This window comes from Rhinoraja longicauda, chromosome 28 (assembly GCF_053455715.1).
Source record: "Rhinoraja longicauda isolate Sanriku21f chromosome 28, sRhiLon1.1, whole genome shotgun sequence".
In the NCBI taxonomy this organism is placed as follows: Eukaryota; Metazoa; Chordata; class Chondrichthyes; order Rajiformes; family Arhynchobatidae; genus Rhinoraja; species Rhinoraja longicauda.
This window is the reverse complement of record NC_135980.1, coordinates 751,668-776,736: the sequence shown is the minus strand read 5'-3', so window position 1 is coordinate 776,736 and position 25,069 is coordinate 751,668. Positions and strand designations below refer to the sequence as shown.

General features: G+C 43.8%; 2 protein-coding genes and 1 pseudogene across 2 annotated transcripts; 1 reads left to right on the top strand and 2 right to left on the bottom strand.

Annotated features, from left to right (window-relative positions):
• LOC144607435 (histone H2AX-like) overlaps positions 1–25,069 on the bottom strand; it is a 128,975-nt pseudogene that overhangs the window by 51,725 nt on the left and 52,181 nt on the right.
• Positions 4,877–5,266, top strand: LOC144607278 (histone H2A-like). Its single transcript, XM_078424008.1, has one exon. The coding sequence runs from the start codon at positions 4,877–4,879 to the stop codon at positions 5,264–5,266; it is 390 nt and encodes a 129-aa protein (XP_078280134.1).
• On the bottom strand, positions 14,918–21,986 carry LOC144607421 (uncharacterized). The gene is made up of 3 exons (XM_078424280.1): positions 21,762–21,986; positions 15,094–15,862; positions 14,918–15,006 (listed from the first exon to the last, which is right to left on the bottom strand). The coding sequence occupies exons 1-3, from the start codon at positions 21,984–21,986 to the stop codon at positions 14,918–14,920; spliced, it is 1,083 nt and encodes a 360-aa protein (XP_078280406.1).

Sequence of the window (25,069 nt, the reverse complement as noted above, 5' to 3'; positions counted from 1 at the left end):
TACTGTTTGCTCTGCACCCTCTTTAACTGGCAGATACCCGCCTACACATATCACACATTTTGCCAGGTGGCACAGCGGTAGAGTTGTTGCATCACTGCACCAGAGACCCTGATTACAGTTACTATCTGTGCTGAGTTTATACCTTCTCATCTGTGACCACGTGGGTTTTCTCTGGGTACTCCGGTTTCCTCCCTCACTCCAGGGTTGTTGGTTAATTGGCTTCTATAAATTGCAAATTGTCGCTGGTGATACACACCAGGGTCGCTGGTCAGTGCGGTTGGAAGGCCCTGTTTCCAGACTGTATCTCTAAGTTTAAACTAAATATTGAAATAAAACGCCAAAGCAGTTAATATATATGTATATATATATATATATATATATAATAATAATAATACATTTTATTTATATAGCGCTTTTCATATACTCAAAGACGCTTTACAGAGATTTTGAGAACATAGGGGAAATGAATAAATAGATAAATAAGTAAATAAATAAATGAACAGAGAAAGGAGACAGAAGGTGAGGTGACCTTCAGTGGTTGAAGGCAGTACTGAACAGGTGAGACTTCAGCGATGTTTTGAATGTGGTGAGTGTGGGGGAGTCTCTAACGGTTTGGGGTAGTGAGTTCCATACGGTGGGAGCAGCGATGGAGAAAGCCCTGTCCCCCCAGGATCTGAGTTTAGTCCGGATGTGGGGGGATAGGAGATTGGCAGCGGCAGAGCGGAGGGTGCAGGTGGGAGTGTGCCTGTGGAGGAGGTCGGTCAGGTAGGATGGGGCCAGGTTATGGAGGGCTTTGTAGGTTATGAGGAGGATTTTGTACTGGATTCTCTGGGGGATGGGGAGCCAGTGGAGTTTATAAAGGACGGGGGTGATATGGTCATGGATCGAGGTGTGTGTGAGTAGACGGGCAGCGGAGTTTTGAATGTATTGAAGTTTATTGATGATTTTTGAGGGTGCGCCATAGAGGAGGCTGTTGCAGTAGTCCAGACGGGAGGTGATGAAGGCGTGGATGAGGGTTTCTGCAGCTGTGGAGGAGAGGGATGGACGGAGACGGGCAATGTTTTTGAGGTGGAAGAAGGCTGTCTTTGTGATGTGTTTGATATATATATATATACACACACACACACACACACACACACACACACACACACACACACACACACACACACACACACACACACACACACACACACACACACACACACACACACACACACACACAAGTTAACACACCAAGAGGTTATGGGCATGCCATTCATCAAATTTATATCTTTTGGGAACAGATCGAAACAATCAACTGTTTCTGAGCATCCAGTATGGTCAACGTGTAAACGGCTGCAGATTATAGATGAGCTTTTCATAAACTGTGGTGAGGGAGATACTGTGTAGGTTGCAGAAAGTTCCCAAGCCGAAACGTCACCTGTCCATGTTCTCCTGAGAGGCTGCCTGACCGGATGAGTAAAAAAGCACCCGGAGTTCCTTGTTTTTACTGCATAGTTGTTTTGTGAAATGACCGTGAATTAATTTCCATCTGGAATTGTAGTGGGAATCAGGGCAGTTACAAAACGGGTGGAGGGGAGGGGTGCAACTTTTAACACACTGTATTCACCACAGCAATTATACGCCAGCAGCAACAGGCTCGGAAGTGTTTTACCCACAATTATCAGCTTGAAATTGTCATTAAATGTGATGACAAAGACACACATATAGAGAAGAAAATTGTTCACTTTCCGTGGTGTTCCAGCGGCAGGAATTCTACAGCTACACCGGGGATATCCTGGACAGCAGATGCTTAAATGTGAAAAAAAACAAGGTTATTAAACCCGAAGCAGAAATCTTGAGAGCAACCTCTGTGTTAAAATTATTTGCTGAATTATTAGTAAGTTTATTTGATTAAATGTGGGTGTTTATGAAAAGTACCGTTGGGCTTTTGGTTTCTTTTGTCCGCACTCTCAGGATATTTACATGGAGCTGGTGTACTGGCTCCTTTGTTCCTTACGACATGGCGATCAGGAAAATCTGGAGCCCACAATGCTCCATTGTTGACTGTAGAAAAGGTGATAACGAGGGGATACAAACAATGAAAATAATCAGGAGGACACTGAAACTAGTCGGATGACAAGGGCGGTGGAGGGATGGAGAGAGAGGGAATGCAAGGGTTATATGAAATATTCGTACCGCTGGGTTGTAAGCCGCCTCAGCAAAATACGAGGTGCTGTGCATCCAATTTGCATTTGGCCGCACTCTGACAGTGGAGGAGGTCCAAGACAGAAAGGTCAGTATGGGAAATGGGAGATGGAGATAAAATGTTTGGCATCTGGGTAAGATGAGGTCTATCCTCTACTCCCAATTCCCCTGTCTCCGCCCCATTCTTTGCTTTGTCATACATTTTAAGATGCCCATTAGCTCCAATGCAGTAATGCAGACTATCTGCAAGATTCATTATAATTTTTCCCTCTTCCCTTGTTTTCACGTTTCCTCCCTGTTAAAAATTCTGTCACCACTAGTAGATGTTCCTCTTATACTTTGAGGGGACTTATTCTCTCCCTAGTTAGTCTTATTTTTGTTAACATACCTTGAAAATATATTTTGTATTTTTCTTAATCTTCTCTGCCAAAAATATCTCACACCTCTATTAGGCCCTCCTGTACATCTCCTGAAGTCACATACAGCCCTCCAGGGGCTGACTTGGTCCCAGCTGGACCATTCCTCCTTCCTTCTTTTCTGACCAAAGACTCCATACTTTTGATCACCCAGCATTGCATCCTCCTACTGGCCTTGCCTCATACTCCAACAGGAAGATGCACATCTTGAGCAATCACTATATCATCAACCAGTTGTCCCTTTTCCCTCAAACAACAAACTCCAACCAACATTTCTACGCTTCTGTTTAATACCATCAACAGCCACTTTGCCGCACTTCGTAACTTCAGCTCATGGATTAGTCCTGCCCTTTTCCATAACTATTTTAACACAAAAAGAACTATGGTCACTGGACCCAAAGTGTCTCCCCACTGACTCCTGCCACTTGCCCAATTTCACAAATATAGGAAATCTTTGGAGGGATATGGGCCAAACATGGCCAAATGGGTCTTTTGTAATTGGAGGAGTTCCCTACTACACGGCCTTCCATCGCTACCAGGCAGGGACTACAACAGCATTTTAAAGACATTTGGACAGGTACATGGAGAGGAATGTTTTAACGGTATATCAGCCAAAGCGGGTAGATGGGATGAGTGATAATGGGGCACCTTGCTCGGCATAAGTAAGTTGCGCAGAATGACTGGTTTCCATGCGGTTTTACTCTGTGATTCTAAGACATGTTGAAAAGGTATGAGAGCACAGAACAAAAACAGGGCAGGAGGAGACATTCACAAGTTAGAGGAGTAGAATTAGGCCTTTCGGCCAATCAAATCCACTCTGCCATTCAATCATGACTGACCGCTGCCTCCAAATCCCATTTTCCTGCCTTCTCCCCATAACCCTTGACACCCGTTCTAATCAAGAATTTGTCTATCTCTGCCTTAAAAATATCCATTGCTCTCAGTGGCAATGAGTTCCACAGGTTAACTACCCTCTGACTAAAGAAGTTCCTCCTCACTTCCTTTCTAAAATAGCGCCCTTTAATTCTGAGGCTGCGACCTCTGGTCCTAGACTCTCCCACCAGTGGAAACATCCTTTCCACATCCACCCAATGCCTTTCATTATTCTGTATGTTCCAATGAGGTCCCCCCTCAACCTTCTAAACTCCAGCGGCACGGTAGCGCAGCGGTAGAGTTGCTGCTTTACAGCGAATGCAGCGCCGGAGACTCAGGTTCGATCCTGACTACGGGTGCTGTACTGTAAGGAGTTTGTACGTTCTCCCCGTGACCTGCGTGGGTTTTCTCCGAGATCTTCGGTTTCCTCCCACACTCCAAAGACGTACGGGTATGTAGGTTAATTTGACTGGGTAAAATGTAAAAAAAAAAATTGTCCCTAGTGTGTGTAGGATAGTGTTAATGTGTGGGGATCGCTGGGCGGCGCAGATTTGGTGGGCCGAAAAGGCCTGTTTCCGCGCTGTATATATATGATATGATATGATATGAGTACTGTCAAACGTTCATCATATGCTAACCCACTCATTCCTGGGATCATTCTTGTAAACCTCCTCTGGACCCTCTCCAGAACCAGCATATTCTTCCTCAGATATGGGGCCCAGATTTGCTCACCACTCGACCCAAGTCTACCGCACCATTTAATATTATCATGGATGATCTACCCTGAAACTCATCTCCTCGTCCACGCCAATTCTCCAGGGCCTTTGTTGATTTACTTCTTGAAATAAAAAAAAAATCTACCGCTTCTTTAAATACCCTCGCCTCCACAACCCGCTAGGGTGAGAAAGTTCCAGAGATTCAAAACTGCATGAAAAAATGTCATCCGGCCATTCTCTACACAGATGTAGATTAACACGCTACTGCAATGCATTATTACTGTGCCTCATCCCGGTGAAACATATTTCAATCAATTGTGCAATTACAGTTCCTTGATGGTCCATTAAACAACTTAATTGAATTGGATGTGCCAAATGGAACCTGAAGTAAAATCAGATACCGCTCGAAATATTCAGCGGGTCAGATGGCATCGAAGATAGAGAAAGTGTCACCTTCTCAGTTTGATACCATATGCTGATTAGGGATAGATAAGGTCTCGATTTCCATTGGCTAAAAATCAGGAACGTTTCACCATTAGTCCGCTATAGAAGGCCAATCAGAAACAAAGGGAAACACAATTTACCAATGAAAAACGGCACCAGCTTCTATTTGCGACAAATCTATAAAAAGAAGCTGCATCCGTAGTTTCGGGTTCATTCGCTTTTCTGTGCAGTGGAGCGAAGATGTCAGGAAGAGGTAAAACTGGTGGGAAAGGTCGCGCCAAATCTAAGAGTCGTTCCTCCCGAGCTGGTTTGCAATTCCCTGTTGGTCGAATCCATCGACTGTTACGAAAAGGTCACTATGCTCAGCGCATTGGTGCTGGCGCTCCGGTTTATTTAGCAGCGGTACTCGAGTACCTGACAGCGGAGATTTTGGAACTGGCGGGGAACGCGGCCCGCGACAACAAGAAGAGCAGGATCATCCCCCGCCACCTGCAACTCGCCATCCGCAATGATGAGGAGCTCAACAAGCTGTTGGGTGGGGTCACCATTGCCCAGGGTGGGGTTTTGCCCAACATCCAGGCTGTACTGCTGCCCAAGAAAACCGGCCAGCAGAGCAAAGTTTATATCTAAATGAAATCAATATACAACTGAACACAAAGGGCTCTTTTCAGAGCCACTAAACCTATCCGTAAAGAGTTTTACCCTGGTGTAATATATTTTAATAGATAAATCTATAGTTTCTAGATCTGGCATGGAAACATGTTCTACGGCCCACCGAGTCAACGCTGACCATCGGTAAGCCGTTCACCGTAGCCGTTCTCCCACTTTGTCACCATGTCCATACACATTGGGGTAATTTACAAAGCAATTCTTCAAATCCACACATCTTTCTGATGTGAGAGTAGACGGGAGGACCGGTGATTTTACGTTGTCACAGGTAATATGTGCGAAGTTCACACAGGCAGCACCCGAGGTCAGGATCGAACCAGTATCTATGGCCGCTGCGCCGTGTTCTCGAATCCACCGTGCAACATTAACATGTTATTTGATACGTTTATGTGAACATAAGACGAGTATTTTAAAAAATAATGAACAAATTTATAAAGTTGAAAGGAGTGCAGATAAGATTTACATGGATGGTGCCAGTTCTTAAGGGTCTGAGCTATAAGGAGAGGTTGGGTAAGCTAGGACTTTATTTCTTGGAGCATAGGAGGTTGAGAGGTGATTTCACGGAGATGGACAAGATCATGAGGAGAATATTATGGTCGATGCACTGTGTATACCCAGAATAGGACAATCAATAACGAGGGGACAAATGTTTAATGTGACAGGGGATTTACTCAATCTGTACCTGGGGTGACTTGTTGACACAGAGCATAGTGGGTATATGGAACAAGCTGCCAGAGGAGGCGGTTGAAGGATATACCAGAATAACTTGATTGCAATAAGGAGTCACGATGGAGGCAGAGACTATCACAAAGTTTAAGTATCTCAACAAGCTGTTAAATCGCCATGGAAGAGAAGGATATAGACTAAATGCCCATAAATGTATTTCACTATATGGGGAAGTGATTTCAGAATCTTATCGAATTTTGGAAGATGATAACCACTGTTGCCAGACCCACCTGTTTCCAAACTGTGGAATGTAATGTTCTTGAATCTTGAGTTTTTAGTGTTGCTTGACTGATAGATATTTGGGACAAATGGACGTTATTCCTATTGATAACCAAATTTACTTCTAGTTCATTTGTTAAAACGTTATCAGCAATATAATAAATTTAATGGTAAACCAGATGAGAATCAGGGGAGCAGGAAATAGACAAGCTCTCTGGACCCTGGCTCCATTTGCAAATCCACCCACATTCCTGACCCCTGGTGTTCCGGCCTCCAACCTTGACTACGGCCAAACACCATGATTGCATTCTGGACCACCCGGCTCTCATAATCACTGAGCCGGATGTTGGACAATCAGGATCACCAAACAATTGGGTGCCAGATCATTGGTGTTTGATAGACCAATTGTTTTGAGGTCAATCAGCCTCTGTTTCTTTCCTATTACTAATTTCCATTATTTCCTTGTTTACACAGATCCTTGGTTCTCCTGAATCTTTGCATTCTATCTATAGAAACAATTGCAAAGACCATATTTTAAATTGATAATATTTTTTAAAGGAATATTTGTTGGAGCCATTTTTGCGATTCTTAGTGCTCTGGTGTCCAAAATACTGCAGGATACAAGGTAATAATAATAATATGGACTACTTTTCCATGGTTAATATGGACTACTTTTCTAAAAAGGGAATGCAGCAAAGATTCACAAGGCTGTTTCCTGGGATTGGGGGAGTACAATATGAGGAGCCTGTAAGTCGTCTCAGCCTCGATACAGGCCCACCGCTGATTTTCCGGCAACTGATGGTCCGGAACCTTCTTTAATCCTGCCAAGATTATGAAAACGCACTGTGGAGGAATGGATGTTTGTGGAGGCAAGGATGTGAAACACTTATGGGATAGGAGCAAATCTGGACTCATCAAAGTCATTATGCAGTGCATTTTATGAATATACAGTACTTTAACAAATGTTAGATAATAGTGCGAGCAGATACAAGTGTCTCTGTAGAATCGAATGGGTATTGAGAATAATTGCACATGTTCGATAACTGACGCATTTCTATCATATTTTGTGGTACCAAACTTGAGATAATGCAGTTTAGGTTTCAATGCCTCATAGCTGAATTGCCCCCATGCAGTTTGCAGCTATTAAAAGAGACTTTGGGTTATTTTCAGGCAAATCGCCAGACCCAAAGAAATTAGGGAATGCGCACCGCTAATGGATGTCCTTGGGCATGGCGATAGCCCACTTGGTATGGATGTTTCAGTTTGGTGTCCTATGGCACAGGGCTTTGTGGCAAAGGCAACACAAACATCAGGGTAGTCGTGTGCTACGTACAGCAAATTATCTACTTGCCAATTTTACTTCAAAATCACTTTCCATATCAATGACCGAACCAGACTTTGACCAGAGATATTCATTAACACTTACTTATGATATTGCAATTCCTTGTTTATTCTTCACAGTTTTCTTGTTACTGTCTTGCAGACTTTTCATATGCTATTTATGTATGATTTAAGTGATCTTGGTCTATGTGCCTGTCATCCTGCTGCAAACAAGATTTCATTGGTATCTGAATGTCAACAAAAAACTTGATTTGACTTAAATTAAATAACATTATCATCACATGGATTTCCAATGTATACGGAGAGGTTTCTACATTATTTGTGACTTTATTGTATTGGCACAGCTAATGAACAGTTGCAGAGAAGAAGTTAAATGCAAATAATTATCTGCAGGCAATTTAACGTTGTCGGCTGAGCCATTCATTTAAATGTTGGTGACCTTATCGAGGGTTATCTCAATGTATTGAATACAATTATTTATTATTATTAATTTATTATTTCCGGTCAATACAATACAACAGATCGACCATGCAATTGTGAAAGTTAAATAGTAAGAAATCATTATATCAAAAACAAAACAAAATAATCACACGTGATATTCTCTGACTGAAAAAAGGTGTAGGCAGAAGCCAAAGCTTATTGTGCCTACCCTTAATACTCAACAAAGCATTATCCTAACTAGCCAAAATAGCAGTGAAACAAAACAATAGAACGGAGATGAGGAAGAACTTTTTCAGTCAGAGAGTGGTGAAGGTGTGGCATTCTCTGCCTCAGAAGGCAGTGGAGGCCAGTTCGTTGGATGCTTTCAAGAGGGAGCTGGATAGAGCTCTTAAGGATAGCGGAGTGAGGGGGTATGGGGAGAAGGCAGGAACGGGGTACTGATTGAGAGTGATCAGCCATGATCGCATTGGAATGGCGGTGCTGGCTCAAAGGGCTGAATGGCCTACTCCTGCACCTATTGTCTATTGTCCATTGAAATATGCCTGAAAACTGCAGAGTCACAGCCAATCAGAAAGCTGCTTCCTTGCCACATTTCAACCAATGATAGTAAAGGATGCCGATGACGACTGTTTAGATGCTCCAATAGCACAGCGTCCCACAGATGGTCAGAGAGACATTTGGACTGTGCGTGTTGAGACATCATGGGAAGATGGTCACAGTTTAGAATAACACAGACATATCAAAACGAAACATTCATTCTCAGTGCCACATTTCAATTAATTGCTGGGTGCTTTATTTGTGCCTTCATCATTTTTCGTGTGGCGGCACTGCGCAACAGCTGCGACTCACCTGCAGTCCGTTTGTCCTTTTGTGCATTTTTGTTTTTTGTCTTAATTGTAAGTGATGTAGTATTTTTTGTGGTTGTGTATGTTTGTGAGTCTGTTCATTCAGAGGCACTCTGGTATATATATAAGTCCTTTATTAGCGGATCCTTCTTGTACAGATGCTGCTACCGTTACCTCCAGTCCCCAGGAAGATCTCTCAGCTAACATCAGGATAATCCAACCGTGACAAATCGGTCCAAAAGCCGGGCAGTTCTCCCGTTTGGCTATATGAGAGTAACCACAATTAGTACAATCACTAACGAATCTGATGCCAGCCCTGCCAGGCTGGGCTTGTGTCACTTTGAACGGTCAACGTTCCTTTCTGATAAATGGTCCTGTCGAGTCAACGCTGAAAACAGGCTGAGGCACGACACTCAAAGTTCTTGTGTTGACATCTGTCAATTCATAAATCCGACAGGTGCTAATCGCTTTAGCTAGAGTAAGATCGCAATCACGCAGAAGGTCCCTTCTCAATTTGTCGTTAGTGATACCACACACAAGCCTGTCTCTCGTGAGTTCATCACAGAGGTTACCAAATCTGCAACTTGACGCGGCGTATTTCAATGAGTTTATATAGGCTTCAACCGGCTCACCCGGTTTCTGGGAACGTAAAGAATTTGTGCCATTCCATGATAAGGTTAGTCTGTGGATCACACAGCTGCCGAAATTTATTCTTAAGGCACACAGGGTCATGAATCGTCCCGGCAGTTGTGATAACTGCACCAGCCGCATCCAGCACAGCCTCAGCATAAACAAACAGTTTTGCCCAACGGATTGCTTCCAAACCTGCAAGATTGAGGAGAATGGATGCTTGTACGTGGGGAGTCTTGTCGTGGTGTGCAGCAGCAATGAATACATCGTAATCTTCCTCGAAGGTGCGCCAACGTTCACCGATGTTGCCATCAAAGACAAGTGGATCACGCTTCCGAAAAGAATCAGCCATGGTTAGAGACGTCAAAAGTCTTGAGGAAACAAATTGTGGTGACTCAAAAGTTAAATAACGGCCACTTCTGACACCATGTTTGTGAGTGTGTTCATTCAGAGGCACTCTGGTATATATATAAGTCCTTTATTAGCGGATCCTTCTTGTACAGATGCTGGCTACCGTTACCTCCAGTCCCCAGGAAGATCTCCCAGCTAACATCAGAGCTATCATCAGGATAATGCAGGATAACGCAGTACAAAACCCGGCCTGGATTACGGACCGGGTGCACAACAGTAAAACCAGACATGGATCTACAGTGTACTATGTGTGTGGGGAAACTATTAAAAAATTGTCTCTTCTGTACGGAGACGCAACCTTTTTTCTGGGTCGTGTTTCCGTTCACGCTGCGGCCTACCATCGGCCAAACACCTGGAGCTGGCGGCCTCTAGCTGGGACCACCTGGGGCTCTGGTTTGCAGAGCCCGCGGACCGGACTGTACTCACCACCTGCGGAGCTGGCGGTCTAATGAGGCTGTGGTGGCGCTGCGAGTGCGAGTGTGGCTGCAGTTCTCTGAATGCATTCAAGAGAGAGCTAGATAGAGCTCTTAAGGATAGCGGAGTCAGGGGGTATGTGGAGAAGGCAGGAACGGGGTACTGTTTGAGAATGATCAGCCATGATCACATTGAATGGTGGTGCTGGCTCGAAGGGCCGAATGGCCTACTTATATGTCTATAGGAGCCTACTCCTATGTCTATTCCTATTGTCTATTGTGTAATCGCACAAAATACAATTTTAAGTATAGCCACCAGTATAGCAGGAAAAAAAATCCTAAAGTCAATCAAATATTCAGATTCAAATTGTCCCAAGAAACAGTCTTGAAGATATTTAAGGTCATTCATATTTCTGAATTTGATAGTTCCATTTGCAGGTTTGAAAATTCAAATCTGCCAACGGCCAACAGTAAACACGTTTGTTGAGTAACCGAACATCTCATTTACATAGACCAATCGAAATCTGCCTGCAAACTGCAGTCACAGCCAATGAGAAAACTATATCCTTGCCACATTTCAACCAATGAAATTACAGGATGCCGATGACGATTGTTTAGATGCACAGCGTCCCACAGATGGTCAGAGATATATTTGGACGGTGCGTGTTCAGACATCGTGGGAAAATATCCTGAGCTTGAAACAATGCAGAAATAACGACACCACAGATTAATTCTCAGTGTTATATTTCAGTTTATTACTGAAATTTATTTTTATTGAATTTTATTGAAATTACGGCGCTACGAATTCAATAGACAATAGGTGCAGGAGTAGGAGTAGGCCATTCGGCCCTTCGAGCCAGCACCGTCATTTAATGTGATCGTGGCTGATCATTCACAATCAGTACCCTGTTCCTGCCTTCTCCCCATACCCCCTGACTCCACTATCTTTCACTGGAGTTTAGACGGATGAAAGGGGATCTTATATAAACATATAAAATTATAAAAGGACTGGACAAGCTAGATGCAGAAAAAATGTTCCCAATGTTGGGCGAGTCCAGAACCAGGGGCCACAGTCTTAGAATAAAGGGGAGGCCATTTAAAACTGAGGTGAGAAGAAACTTTTTCACCCAGAGTTGTGAATTTGTGGAATTCTCTGCCACAGAGGGCAGTGGAAGCCAAATCACTTGATGGATTTAAGAGAGAGTTAGATAGAGCTCTAGAGGCTAGTGGAATCAAGGGATATGGGGAAAAGGCAGGCACGGGTTATTTATTGTGAACGTTCAGCCAAGATCACAATGAATGGCGGTGCTGGCTTGAAGGGCCGAATGGCCTCCTCCTGCACCTGTTTTCTATATCTATATCTTTAAGAGCTCTATCTAACTCTCTCTTGAAAACATCCAGAGAATTGGTCTTCACTGCCTTCTGAGGCAGAGAATTCCACAGATTTACAACTCTCTGACTGAAAAAGTTTTTCCTCATCTCCGTTCTAAATGGCCTACCCCTAATTCTTAAAGTGTGGCCCTTGGTTCTGGACTCCCCCAACATTGGGAACATGTTTCCTGCCTCTAACGTGTCCAATCCATTAATAATATTATATGTTTCAATAAAATCCCCTCTCATCTCATACATTCCAGTGTATACAAGCCTAGTCGCTCCAGTCTTTCAACATACGACAGTCCCGACATTCCTGGAATTAACCTAGTGAACGTACGCTGCACTTCCTCAATAGCAATAATGTCCTTCCTCAAATTTGGAGACCAAAACTGCACACAGTACTCCAGGTGTGGTCTCACTAGGTCCCTGTACAACTGCAGAAGGACCTCTTTGCTCCTATACTCAACTCCTCTTGTCATAAAGGCCAACGTGCCATTAGCTTTCTTCACTGCCTGCTATACCTGCATGCTAACATTAAGTGACTTATGAGCAAGGACCAAGACTTCAACCCACGTTTCGGATACTTACATTGGGTTAAGCTTATTTTAATAGAGAGGCAACCAGTAACCCTTTTCCAGTGCCCTCAGTCTGTATGAATTTGAATTGCCCCCTCAGGTGATGTTGATGTCCTCCACCATTACTCCAAGCAAGCTCCATGCCGCGACAGACTACGTCCAATCTCTGCGTTCGGCTTCTTGGAGCAGCGCCTGATCCATTTTCCCTTTCCCTTTGTCCTACATATTGTACTCGAGTTTGGCTTGATTTTAGTTATCTATAGTTTTATCTGACTTGACTGATGCCATGCACAGCAAAGCTTTTCATTGAATATAATAATAATAAAACCAAACCTAAACCTAAACCAAATATATAACCAATGACACCAGGCAAAACATTTCTACCTTGGGATTTGTTTTAATGCATTTTGAGGTTGTTGTAGAAATCTTACTTTTGATATGTATTTTCCTCACAGACATTCCTTTTCCTTTCAAGGAGAGTTGAATTTCAATATCTCGAGGCTCACCAAAGATTTATTTTAGGTATTTTTTCCAATTGAAATCAATGAATTTGAACATGGTTGTCACAGTAGATGAAGTTTTAATATGTAATCTGGATATTAAATGATAGGATTCTTCTCTGCCATGTTAAGGTTCTCCCCGTTCCCTTGCAGTTGCAAAAGGAAACCCGGCGCCTGCTGTGATTGGTGCAGATGAACAAGGATTAATCAATTGGAATTAGTGATTTCCCATCCCTCATTTGCATACCGCTGCCCTATATCAGAGAGGCGCCGGGGTGGCACTGACCTGATACTTCATCGGGATTTTATTTTGAATTGGGCAGGCGTGAACAATCCTTCTTGACCTCCCAGCAGAGCGAGCTGTCCATCAAGGAATGTTGCCGACTGGCCCATTGCAGACTGCAGGAGTACGTGCTGAGGGACGCAGTGAAGCTTGGTGCAGCCAACGCCAAGGCCCTGTGGGGGAGGACCACAGTCTAGGGTCCTTCCGCTGCTGGACATGGGGGACAGGGTGTGGTGGAGGCACCCCTCCAAATAAGGGATACTGTAAATATCTGTAAATTTGGAAGTGAATGCCTGTTGTGGCGACCATAGAGATTGGTCCTGGGAGTCGAACCCTCAGATTGGCCAGCAAGGTCACGTGTGAGTGCGACCGTAGTGATTGGTCCAGGGAGTTGAGCCCGCTGATTGGACAGCGTCATCACGTGTGGTTTTGGCGCCCAAAACCAGTCAGTTAGGAGACTTCTTCGAAGTGAACAGTTAGAATTAATGGTTGTAATCTCGTTCGTTAAACTTTGTAATCGAATGTTGCTGTCGCAATAAACTTCTTCAACAAAGAACAAGCCTCCAGACTCGCCATACTGTATTGAATGTGTAACCTCCGGAAATGTCGGATGGGGTTGTTAAAAATGATGTTTTGTATATTTATTACTTGAATAAAGTATTTTTTAATGCCTGTCGCTGTTTCCACTAGTGCCTTGGCAGCGAGTTCCAAAGGCGCCATTTCAAAGAAGAGCTCGAAGAAAGCCACCATGAAGACGAGCAGGAAGGAAAGTTATAGGGACTACATCTACCAGGTGTTAAGACAGGTCCATCCGACCACGAGCATCTCCTTCAAGGCCAAACTCATTCGACAGGCATTTTTGAGCACCTCGTCTCCGAGGCCTCCCGTCTGGTGCATTACACCCGCTGACAGACCATCCCCTCCCGGGAGATTCAGAGTTCCATCTGCCATCAACGCTTCAAGTCAATTATCTTCTTCGGCTTGACATTCGATATACAATCAATAGAATATAAATCTTGTCTCTAGTAACGTCAAACAATTATTTGGCTGAAGAAGGGTCTCGACCCGAAACGTCACCCATTCCTTCCCTCCAGAGATGGTGCCTGTTCCGCTGAGTTACTCCAGCATTTTGTGTCTACCTTCGATTTAAACCTGCAGTTCTTTCCTAAACATTTATTTGTGCTCTGCATATGTTGAATTTGAGGCCATGTCTAAAGTCATCCCATTGCATTGCTCCATTTCCATTCTGCTCTGAGCTCTAGTTTAGTATCAGTAAGTTATAGACATAATTGAGGTGAGACATCTAATTCATTCGATTATTCAAGTTCAAATGAAGAGCAATTGCGACATTTTCTCGTCTCAATTTATTTCTACCAAGCCCACAGGGATTAACACAGTGCATCTCTTTTAATCAATTAAAATATTTAATAGGTTAATATTTGGGATCATAGAACAGTGATCTTCAAAGCACAACATTCGTACAAACGGCCGTGTGTCCAACTGTAATAATTAGTGACCAATTTAAAATATGACTTGCAAAGTACAGTACATAAAATGCCTAGCCAATTCCAACCCCAGCGTGTCGTCGCCAGCTATTGAAGAAATTAATCCAGGTCAATATATTTATTTCCTGGCGTTATTCGTTTATTTGCCTTGTCAAATCGTCTGCAAACGAAAAGTATATTGACGTAAGGTCTTAAATAACTGCAGCAAAGATAATCATCTAATTTTCAAATGTACCGAGCAAATAAAACGAATGGATTTGATAAATTTGCTCTGTGACACCCATAATTTACACAATGACTAGTTAAAGTAATTCTGTTGGAGGGCTTTGTGACGAAATTAATATTAAATCTACAGGTTGTTCTTTGGCAGGTCGAATAGTACGGTTACAGGTCGTCCTCCCCTGGAACAGATTTGCTGTTTTCTTGATTGTTTGGTGGCTCTGAAAAGAGCCGTTTTACAAGACCGTTACACATTTAACTCCCCTCGAGGCGACACTGTCAACAGGCGAGGGTGGTCCCCTCTACCGGCGCCTGGGCGCCCCACCGGCCGCTGGATCCGTCCGCGGGCCACCTTTCTTCCTCTGCCCGGCCCATGCCGGCGGTACTCCCCCGCCGTCCGGGGTTGGAGACGGGCCCGGGCCTTTGTGCGGGGACGGACGCCCGCTCTGGGGCGGCGTTTGAAGGTTCGGGCGACGGTCCGGCGCGGTTTGGTTTGGCGCTTGGGGCCCTTCCCTTTGGGCGACGACCTCTTGGAAGGGGCGGCGGTGGGTTTGCAGGACCTCGCTTTCTTCTCCGTCTTGGACGACGCCTTCCTGTGCACGGGTCCCGCTTTCTTTTCCCGCTTGGGCGCCGCTGTCCGGTTGAACCTGAAGGAGCCGAAGGCACCGGTGCCGCTGGTCCGCACCAGCGAGCCCCTCTGTACCAGTTGCCACACCGTCCGGTTGACGCGGTTGTTGTTGCGGCTCATGTCGTAGCCCATGGCCGACAGCGCTTTCTTGAGGGCGGCCAGCGAGATGCCGCGCCGCTGCTTGTTGGACGCCGCCACCGACAGGACGCGCTCGGTAACGGTGGGGCCGACCGGCGCCTTCTTAGCCCGCTGCACAGGCAGGAGCTCTGGTTGTTGTTGTTGTCGTTGCCGCCGCCTCTTCACCTCCACTCCCTTATCCGGCGCCGGCCGTGGCAGAGGCGGGGTGGTGTTGCTTCTCCCGCCCCCTCCTCCGCCGGAATCACTGACATCTTCCGCCTTCTGGTTCTCAGCCCAGGAACCGCTCTTTTCTCCTCTCTCTGGCCGAAACTGGAGAAGTGAGGAGCAGCAGCAGTCGTTTTATGGGGCGGAGGCGGACGGTAAAGAACAATCCCGGAAACTGCAAGGAATTCCTTCACCCGCCATCAACATTCATGGCATTTTGAGAGCGTCAGTGCAACAGCCTCTGGAACATATTTTGGCTCATATGATCAGGATCTCCCATTAACTTATTTGCATTGTCAATCACAATTTAAAACAAAAAGCGAATGCAATAAAGAGGGTAGTGTCGAATGCTATTCAATTCGTACCAATCTAGATTTTAAAACGACTGTTTTTTTTAGTTTCTCCATAATAAGAAACAAACTTATCACATTGCTACCGGATTAGCGCTCTCAAAGTGACCAGAATGCCGAGTTTCCTTGATCACTACGAATTAAAAAGAAAAGGAACAGCACATTAAAACGCACCGAGAATAAATGAATTGGTGAACGGACTGTTACAACATATCAGGCAAAAATGCCCAACATCATTATGCTGTTGCCCAAGAAAAACTTTGAATTTCTTTCTGTCGGAGTTATTTTCGCGCTGTTTAATATTGCTTTCATTCATTTTTGATTACCAGAACGGTCCTTGTGAAGTGGGGTGGTACGCCGACAGGACAAACAAGCATAAGCCAATATCGTAATAAGCGGGTAGTTTACATTGCCTCCATAAATAATTTTACACAGGCAGAAATCACCGTATCTCCTGCCGACACTGTGAATTTTTGCCCAAAGTTCCCATTTCATGACGAAAAACTAATTAAATTCCCCTTTCTCAAAGTCAAATGGCAATTTTCTAAAATGAGTTGTAAATTATTGAATAATCGGTAGGGTGTAACTTCCGAGTTAAATGACATCAGGCAAGGTAAATCCCAGATACAACAACTTGGTTGAATTTAAATTTATGGTATTTTTAAAAAGTGCGGCCTTTTGAATGAAAATGCTTTATTTGGAGCCCACTATTGTCTTGATGGAACTGGGATCTAACGGTTTTTAAATTGTGACATTTAAAAACGTTTTTGCGCGACTTTTGAAAATACGAATATTATCCTGATTACAGGTAGCGATTGTGCATTGACTAATTGAATTTGCATAAAGTTCTTCTTTATGGATTCAACAACAACCAATCAAGGGGGTTGCTTTACGACCAATGAGCTAATTCTAATAAAAGGTTGCAATTGCATTCAAAGGCATTTCTCCCCACAATCAGAAGCTGGTCCAAAGATGGAGATGCGATAAACACAGATGAGAACATGGTCTTTCGCGTAATACTGCTGATGGTTTTTATGTGGAAGCTGAAGCAATTTACGGAAAGATCCACAACGCATAAGATGGAGGAGCAGAATGAATCAATTCACCCTATCGAGTCTACTCTGCCATTCAATTATGGTTGGTCTATTTTTCCTTCTCTCCCCATTCTACTTGTCTTTTCACACTAACCTTTCACGTCCTTCCTAATCAAGAACCTATCAATCACTGCCTTAAAAATATCTAGTCTTATCACTTGTAGCTAAATAAATATATCCTCATTTCCTTTTTAAAGGTATGTAATTTTGTTTTGAGGCTGTGCCCTCTGGTTCTAAAATTTCCTATTGCTGGAAACATCTTCTCCACTTCCACTTTTTCTAAGCCGTGCATTATCAGGAGGTTTCAGTGCAAACCTCATCATCATTCTAAACTCCAGCAACTACAGGCCCAGAGCCTTTAAATGCTCCTCATAAGTTAACCAGTGATTCTGGTAAACCACATCTGGACCCTCTCCAAAACCAGCAGATAACAGGGCCCAAAACTGCTCACTTCTCATAAAATTACAAATGTGGCCTCACCAACGCATGATACAGCCTCAGCATTACATCCTTGCTTTTATACTCTAGTCTCATCAAATTGAATACTAACATTGCATCTGCCTTTCTTATCACTGGCTCAACCTGTATATTAAATGTCGGGGAATTTTGCACCATCATTACACAATTTCCTTTGCACCACCGATTTCTGAATCCTCAACCAATTCACAAAGTATACTTCACTTTTATTCCTTCTACCAAAGTGCATGACCATACACGTTGCTAAATGTTATTCCATTTTCCCACATCTTTTCCCATTCTCCCAACTTGTCCAAATCATTCTGCAATCTCCCTGCTTCCTCAACAGTACGTGGCCCTCCATCTATCTTTGGCAAACTTGGCCACAAAGCCATCAATTAGAGAAGGACAATGTTGTTGCAATAGTTGCTGCCTTACAGCGCTAGAGACCCAGATTTGATCCTCATAAAAGATGATGAGTCTGTTCTGCCTATCATGCTTGTGCTACCTCTTAGTTCAGTTTAGTTCAGAGAAACATTGTGCAAACAGGCCTTTGGGCCCATCGAATCCGCGCCGACCAGCAATCACCTTTAATCATTAAATCATTCACATTTAATCATAGGGACATTTTTTTAATGAAAGTCAATTAACCTACAAACCTGCACGCCTATGAAATGTGGGAGGAATCCGGGACACCAAGAGAAAAGTCATGCGGTCACATGGAGAACGAGCAAACTTTGTACAGACAGCACTCATAATCAGGATTGAAACCAGGAATCTGGTGCTCTAAGGCAGCAATTCTACTGCTTCACCACTGTGCCACCCCACTCTGCCCCCCCCCCCCCCCCCCCCCCCCGCCTGTCACTTTGAACCATCTCTCCCATTAATCGCGCCCTATCCACCCAACTGCAAATTCTCCAGTTTAAAGCTTTATCTCAAATCTATTTTGAAGGGTGTAATTGAATATTCATCTACCAACCTTTCAAGTAAGTCATTCCACATCAAAATGACTTCCTTGCTATGATTTAATGTAATAGCATCATAGATTTATACAATGTGGAAAATGGCCCGCCAGCCTAACTCATCCGTACTGACCAAGATACCCCATCTCAGCTAATCACATTTTACCATGTTTTGCCCATATCTCCCTTAATCTTTCTAATCCATGGACCTGGCAAAATTGTTCCAGAGATGACTTGTGCAAGAGGGAAGGGTTGCATCTGAACTTGAGCAGGAAATTAGAGTGGCAAAAAATGGCCATAAAATAGATTTGATGATTTGAATTATTGGAAATCTCAATGCTTTTTCTTGCATTAAAAACAAGTGGATATCCTGGATCGCTCAGGGATAAATGACAAATTTCTACTTGGAGTCAGGGGATGTGGCAAGTTTTGAAATGAGTACTTTACAACAGTGAGATCAGTTCGTGAGAGGAATGAAAGGAGATTGTGGAAGCTGTGATGAAGCTCTCTGCATCTTCCCTAGCTCCAGATGAGTTCTGGAGGTTTGTAGAGTGGCCAAGGTTGGTGCTTTGTACAAGAGGGAAAGTAGAGACAGTAGAGCTGTAAGCCTCCTATAAGTGATAGAAAAGGTATTAGATATGATTCTTCAAGATAGGATTTACTCCCATTTGGAAGGCAATCGGTTGATTATGGACAGTCAGCATGGTTTAAATGTTCCTTACAAAGTAACAACAAGTTTGTTTCTTACGAACTTGGTCACGTTTTTTGAGGGTGTGACAAAGGTGATTGATGTGGGTAAAGCAGTGGATGTTGTCTGCATGTATTTTAGTAAGGCATTTGATAATGTTCTCCATGGTAGCCTGATCCAGAAGATTAAAATGCACAGGATTGACATTGTTCATTTGGGTCTATAACTGGCTTACAGGCAGAAGACAGAGCGTGATGTCGGAAAGACAATGGGGGACATTCAGACTGGAGGTACACTCTGTGACCATTGGAGATACACAGGGATCTATGTTGGGACCTGTGGTCTTTTGATATATATGTATATATAGTGTACTCTTGTCAGTACGGACTTCTTTATAACAGATTTTGGTCATAGAGGACGGAGGTGTCCATTTACAGTGGTGGTTGGTGGGTGACGTGGTGCACTGCATTGGGCAGTGGAAAGACGGCATTGGGAAGAGAGTGAGCAGAAGGATCTTGCCGTCCAAGTCTATAACTCCCTGAAATTAGTAACACAAGTGGTAGAATGGTATAGAGGGCATTTGATATGCTTTCCTTTCTCGATCAGGACATTGAGTGTGACAGTCATTAAGCCATGTTGCAACAGTATAGGACTTTGATTAGATCACATTTGGAGTGTTATGAACCTTCTTCCCATGATGTCTGAACACAGTCCAAATGCAGTCTGATTGGCTGTTGCTCTGCAGTTTTAGGGTATATCTCTCCTGCGGGACCGTCAACCCTCCCACAACTGATGATCCGTGGACCCGTTGCCGGCCGGGGAGTGTCCTTGTGGGCGGCAAGGGGGGGAGAGGAAAGGGGAAGGGAGCCATGCACCTTGTCCCCGGGCGGCCATCGCGTCAGTCAGAGAGAGACGTGTACCCGTTGGGCGGAAAGCTCTCCTGCAGCGGCAGCTTGGTGGCGATGGCCATCTTGTTTGCTCCTCCGCCACCGCGCTGCACCATGTGAGGAAGGTCAGGGGTGGGGCATGCCAGGACGGGCTCCAGGATGGGGGCCGGTCCTCCCAGTGGGGGGGGGGGGAGCACATTTATTAAAGTTTATTAAGTTAATTGTTTTTAAAATGTAACTTAACTTGATCAATTGAGACCGCAGGGGAATGGTGAGAAGGGTGGGCCTAAAAGTGTTGCACTATCTTGTGCCTTTTTGGCTGTATTTTGGGAACAAATTTATCCACAAACCCACAAATACACAAGATGAGAGTTTTAGTAATATACTAGACTAAGTGGACCCGTTGGGCCCACAACTCATTGGATTGCCATTGTGACGTGGGAAAATCATGTTTTTCCTTTAAAATAAATGGCTTTAAAAAAAAAACCCACAATAAATCTCAGAAATCGTGATTTTTCTTTAAAATGGCAGTTTTTCCTTCATTGGTCTAGCACCCTCCCCTCCCCCACTGCAACCAACCTCCCCAACCTCCCCTCTTCCTCCACCTACGTACCCCCCCTTCCCCTTCCACATCCCCCCTTATCCCCTACTCCATTCTTAGGAGCTCTCCAGCAGCGCTATCATTCCTACCCGTCGGGTTTCCATTGTGACATCGAACAAGGAGGTATTACTGCACATGGGCGGCCGACGGGCACAGCAAGTGAAAAAGGAATTTATTAAAGTTTAAAATGTGAATAACAAAGTCTAACAACAATTTGAACGTTAAAGATGAGATTTATTTAAGTAACTTGGTAGTTTCTGTTTTGCTTTCTTTCTCGTTGATCCTCGACATGTTCAGTTCTTTCTTATCGCATCTCTTGTTTCACTGTTTTGCATTCTTTCTCATTGATCCTTGACACGTTCAGTTATTTCTTTTTGCCTCTTGTTCCCTTCTGCTCCCCACCGCCTCTCGATGTGTCTTTGCGGCATTCTTTCTTTGACCATGCTGTGACTCGTTTTTGCCCTGCTGTTGTCATGATGTATAAAAAAGAGATAGATATTCATCAGAATGTATATATTTATAAACATCTAAATAAAATATTATTTATTAATCAACACGGAAGCATTTGATCAAAATTTTATTTTTCTGTTTGAAATAAAATAAATCTCAATCAAAATGCTTCTTTATTCACCTGTTAGTTTCTGTTCTGCGTTCTTTCTCGTTGATCCCCGACGTTCAGTTATATTTTGTCACTTCTCTTGTTCCTTTCTACTCCTCACCGCCTCTCAATGTCTCTTTGCTGTTGATGAAAAAATAAGCCACATTATTCTAATGTAGAGATATTATTGTTCGGTCAAGCTTTAACTTGAAGAAAAAGTGATCATTTACCTCAGGAGTCATAGCTCAATGAAGCATGCTTCTAATGACAAGATTCTTGGTCGATCTCCCATCCTTCAGGAATACTTTGACATTTTCCTTAACCTTTCCTCGGCTAAGAGCCACATACAGTTGTCCATGCTGAAATACCGGTTTCTCGAGGTATATCAACACATTCTCCATGGTTTGTCCTAGCGCTTTATGAATCGTCATAGCAAAACTTGACTGAATTGGGAATTGCCTCCGCTTAAGGGGAATGTCTTCGTCTTCTGTCAAAGTGAACATTATCCTAGGAATCATAACAATGTCATCTTTGAAGGCACCAATGTTGATCTTTGCAATGATCAGATTATCATGTAGCTGTTCCACGATCATCCTCGTTCCATTGCATAGCCTTGGGGGTTCCAATTTTCTCATTAAAATGATTGGAGATCTTTTTTTCAACTCCCATTTGTGTGGTGGTAATCCAGAGATCTCGACTGAATCGAGGAATTCCGTCGGGAAATGAGTAGTGTTAGTTCCCTCAGTAACGGCATTGAACGAAAAGTTTGCATGGATCTCAAAGAGTTCTGTCCACCGCTTCAAAGTTCTCCCTCCTAATCATCGGGCCCTCATCCCAAACAATCAGTCTCACACTCCTGATCAAATGTGCCGTGTTAGAGTTCTTCTCAATGCTGCACATTGTATTATCGGTCACTTTGATGGGTATCTTGAATCGAGAATGTGCAGTTCTTCCACCAGGCATCATTGTAGCTGCTACTCCAGAGGATGCTACGGCAAAAGCAACATCACCTTGGCTTCGAACTTTGGAGGGGATCAAAATGGTGAGAAATGTCTTGCCCGTTCCTGCTGATGAATCAATGAAAAACATTGAAGGAACATTCCTTTCGAAGCAGCCGCACATATAGTCACACACTGCTCTTTGCTCAGCATTCAGCAGAGGCTCCTTCTCTTCAACAAATCGCTGTTGTTCAGGTCTATTGTACTGCAATTCACGCAGCAATTCTGGATCATCACCATCAAGGTTCATCCTTCCATGTCTTTGTAGAGGCAAATGAAAGTATCCCGGTGTCTTGTAATTCGCAAGTTTTTCTTGAATATACAACAGAACCTGATCATGATGCCTCTCATCAATCATGATCTTTGGATCACCTATTGTTCACCGTTCTCTTTGAAGGTAATCTTCAGACATTGAATTCTTGAAGTGATCCCATAATTGTTGAGGAATGTTGATCTCAGCACTCGTCAGCAAAACAACAAACAAATATCAACAGACAGTAGACAATAGGTGCAGGAGGAGGCCATTCGGCCCTTCGAGCCAGCACCGCCATTCAATGTGATCATGGCTGATCATTCCCAATCAGTACCCCGTTCCTGCCTTCTCCCCATACCCCCTGACTCCGCTATCCTCAAGAGCTCTATCCAGCTCTCTCTTGAATTGGCCTCCACTGCCTTCAGAGGCAGAGAATTCCACAGATTCACAACTCTCTGACTGAAAAAGTTTTTCCTCATCTCAGTTCTAAATGGCCTACCCCTTATTCTTAAACTGTGGCCCCTTGTTCTGGACTCCCCCAACATTGGGAACATGTTTCCTGCCTCTAACGTGTCCAACCCCTTAATAATCTTATACGTTTCGATAAGATCTCCTCTCATACTTCTACATTCCAGTGTATACAAGCCTAGTCGCTCCAATCTTTCAACATATGAAAGTCACGCCATTACGGGAATTAACCTAGTAAACCTACGCTGCACGCCCTCAATAACAAGAATATCCTTCCTCAAATTTGGAGACCAAAACTGCACACAGTATTCCAGGTGCGGTCTCACTAGGGCCCTGTACAACTGCAGAAGGACCTCTTTGCTCCTATACTCAACTCCTCTTGTTATGAAGGCCAATATTCCATTGGCTTTCTTCACTGCCTGCTGTACCTGCATGCTTCCTTTCAGTGACTGATGCACTAGGACACCCAGATCTCATTGTACGTCCCCTGTTCCTAACTTGACACCTTTCAGATAATACTCTGCCTTCCTATTCTTACCACCAAAGTGGATAACCTCACACTTATCCACATTAAACTGCATCTGCCATGCATCCGCCCACTCACACAACCTGTCCAAGTCACCCTGCAACCTCATAGCATCTTCCTCACAGTTCACACTACCACCCAGCTTTGTATCATCTGCAAATTTGCTAATGGTACTTTTAATCCCTTCATCCAAGTCATTAATGTATATTGTAAATAAACATAGCACAAAAAGTAAGGAAATTTGTGTTTGGTAGATTATTTCTTTGTTGTAACAATGCTGCTTGGCAATAAATCTTATACCGTTGGAAAGCCTGTTTATTTCCCTTTTAAATGGTGCCACATTTGTAAGGAACATGCATTTGTGGGATGAGCAGCAGAGCTGAGTATATGGGATGCGCCCATGAAAAATTTGCCAAATCTTCTCTGCCAATGCCAAACAGCTTATTCTGCTGTTGCTATTGACTCTTGTTTTGAGCTTCTGGTACCCCCAGGTGCTGACAAGAATGGGATGCCATCCCACAACAGTGTGTGACCAGGCTGGTGACCAGCATGAGGAGGAGGTGCCAGGCAGTTGTGGCTGTGTATGGTTCTTCCACACGCTACTGAGTCTCCTGTTTATTAAATGAATAAATTGTTAAATTGCCAATATGTCTTGTTTCTTCAGACTTCAATCATCCAATCCACCAAACAACACCGAACAAGAGTCAATGGCAGAATAAGCTGTTTGGCATTGGCAGAGAAGATTTGGCAAATTTTTCATGGGCGCAACCCATATACTCAGCTCTGCTGCTCATCCCACAAATGCATGTTCCTTACAAATGTGGCACCATTTAAAGGGGAAATAAACAGGCTTTCCAACGGTATAAGATTTATTGCCAAGAAGCATTGTTACAACAAAGAAATAATCTACCAAACACAAATTTCCTTACTTTTTGTGCCATGTTTAGCTGCGGTCCCAGCACCGAGCCTTGCGGTACCCCACTAGTTACTGCCTGCCATTCTGAAAGGGACCCATTTATCCCACTCTTTGCTTTCTGTCTGTCAACCAATTTTCTATCCATGTCAGTACCCTACTGTGGATAAATAAATTCAGTGTCCACACTTAGTTGTTAATTACTCGACGGTTGCCTGATTTTATTCTCTTATGAGGGAGCGTCTCACAGAGGACCAGCATCTGTATGAGTCTCGCCTGACTTGGTTACATTCAGACAACCTTTCCGCGTGACACATACTCCGCCTATCTTGTGACGAACAACCTTTCAACTTGTTTTCCTAAGCTGAGTTTCATTTCTCCAGAAGTCGTTATCCACTTCCAGAGAAGGCAGTTGTAGGCTTACCTGTGGCTTGCAGCTTTAGCTAAATCAACCGTACTATCTCCGTATGTCTGGCATACAAGAAGTGTCTCATCGGTGTTTTTTCTGTAAGCCATGC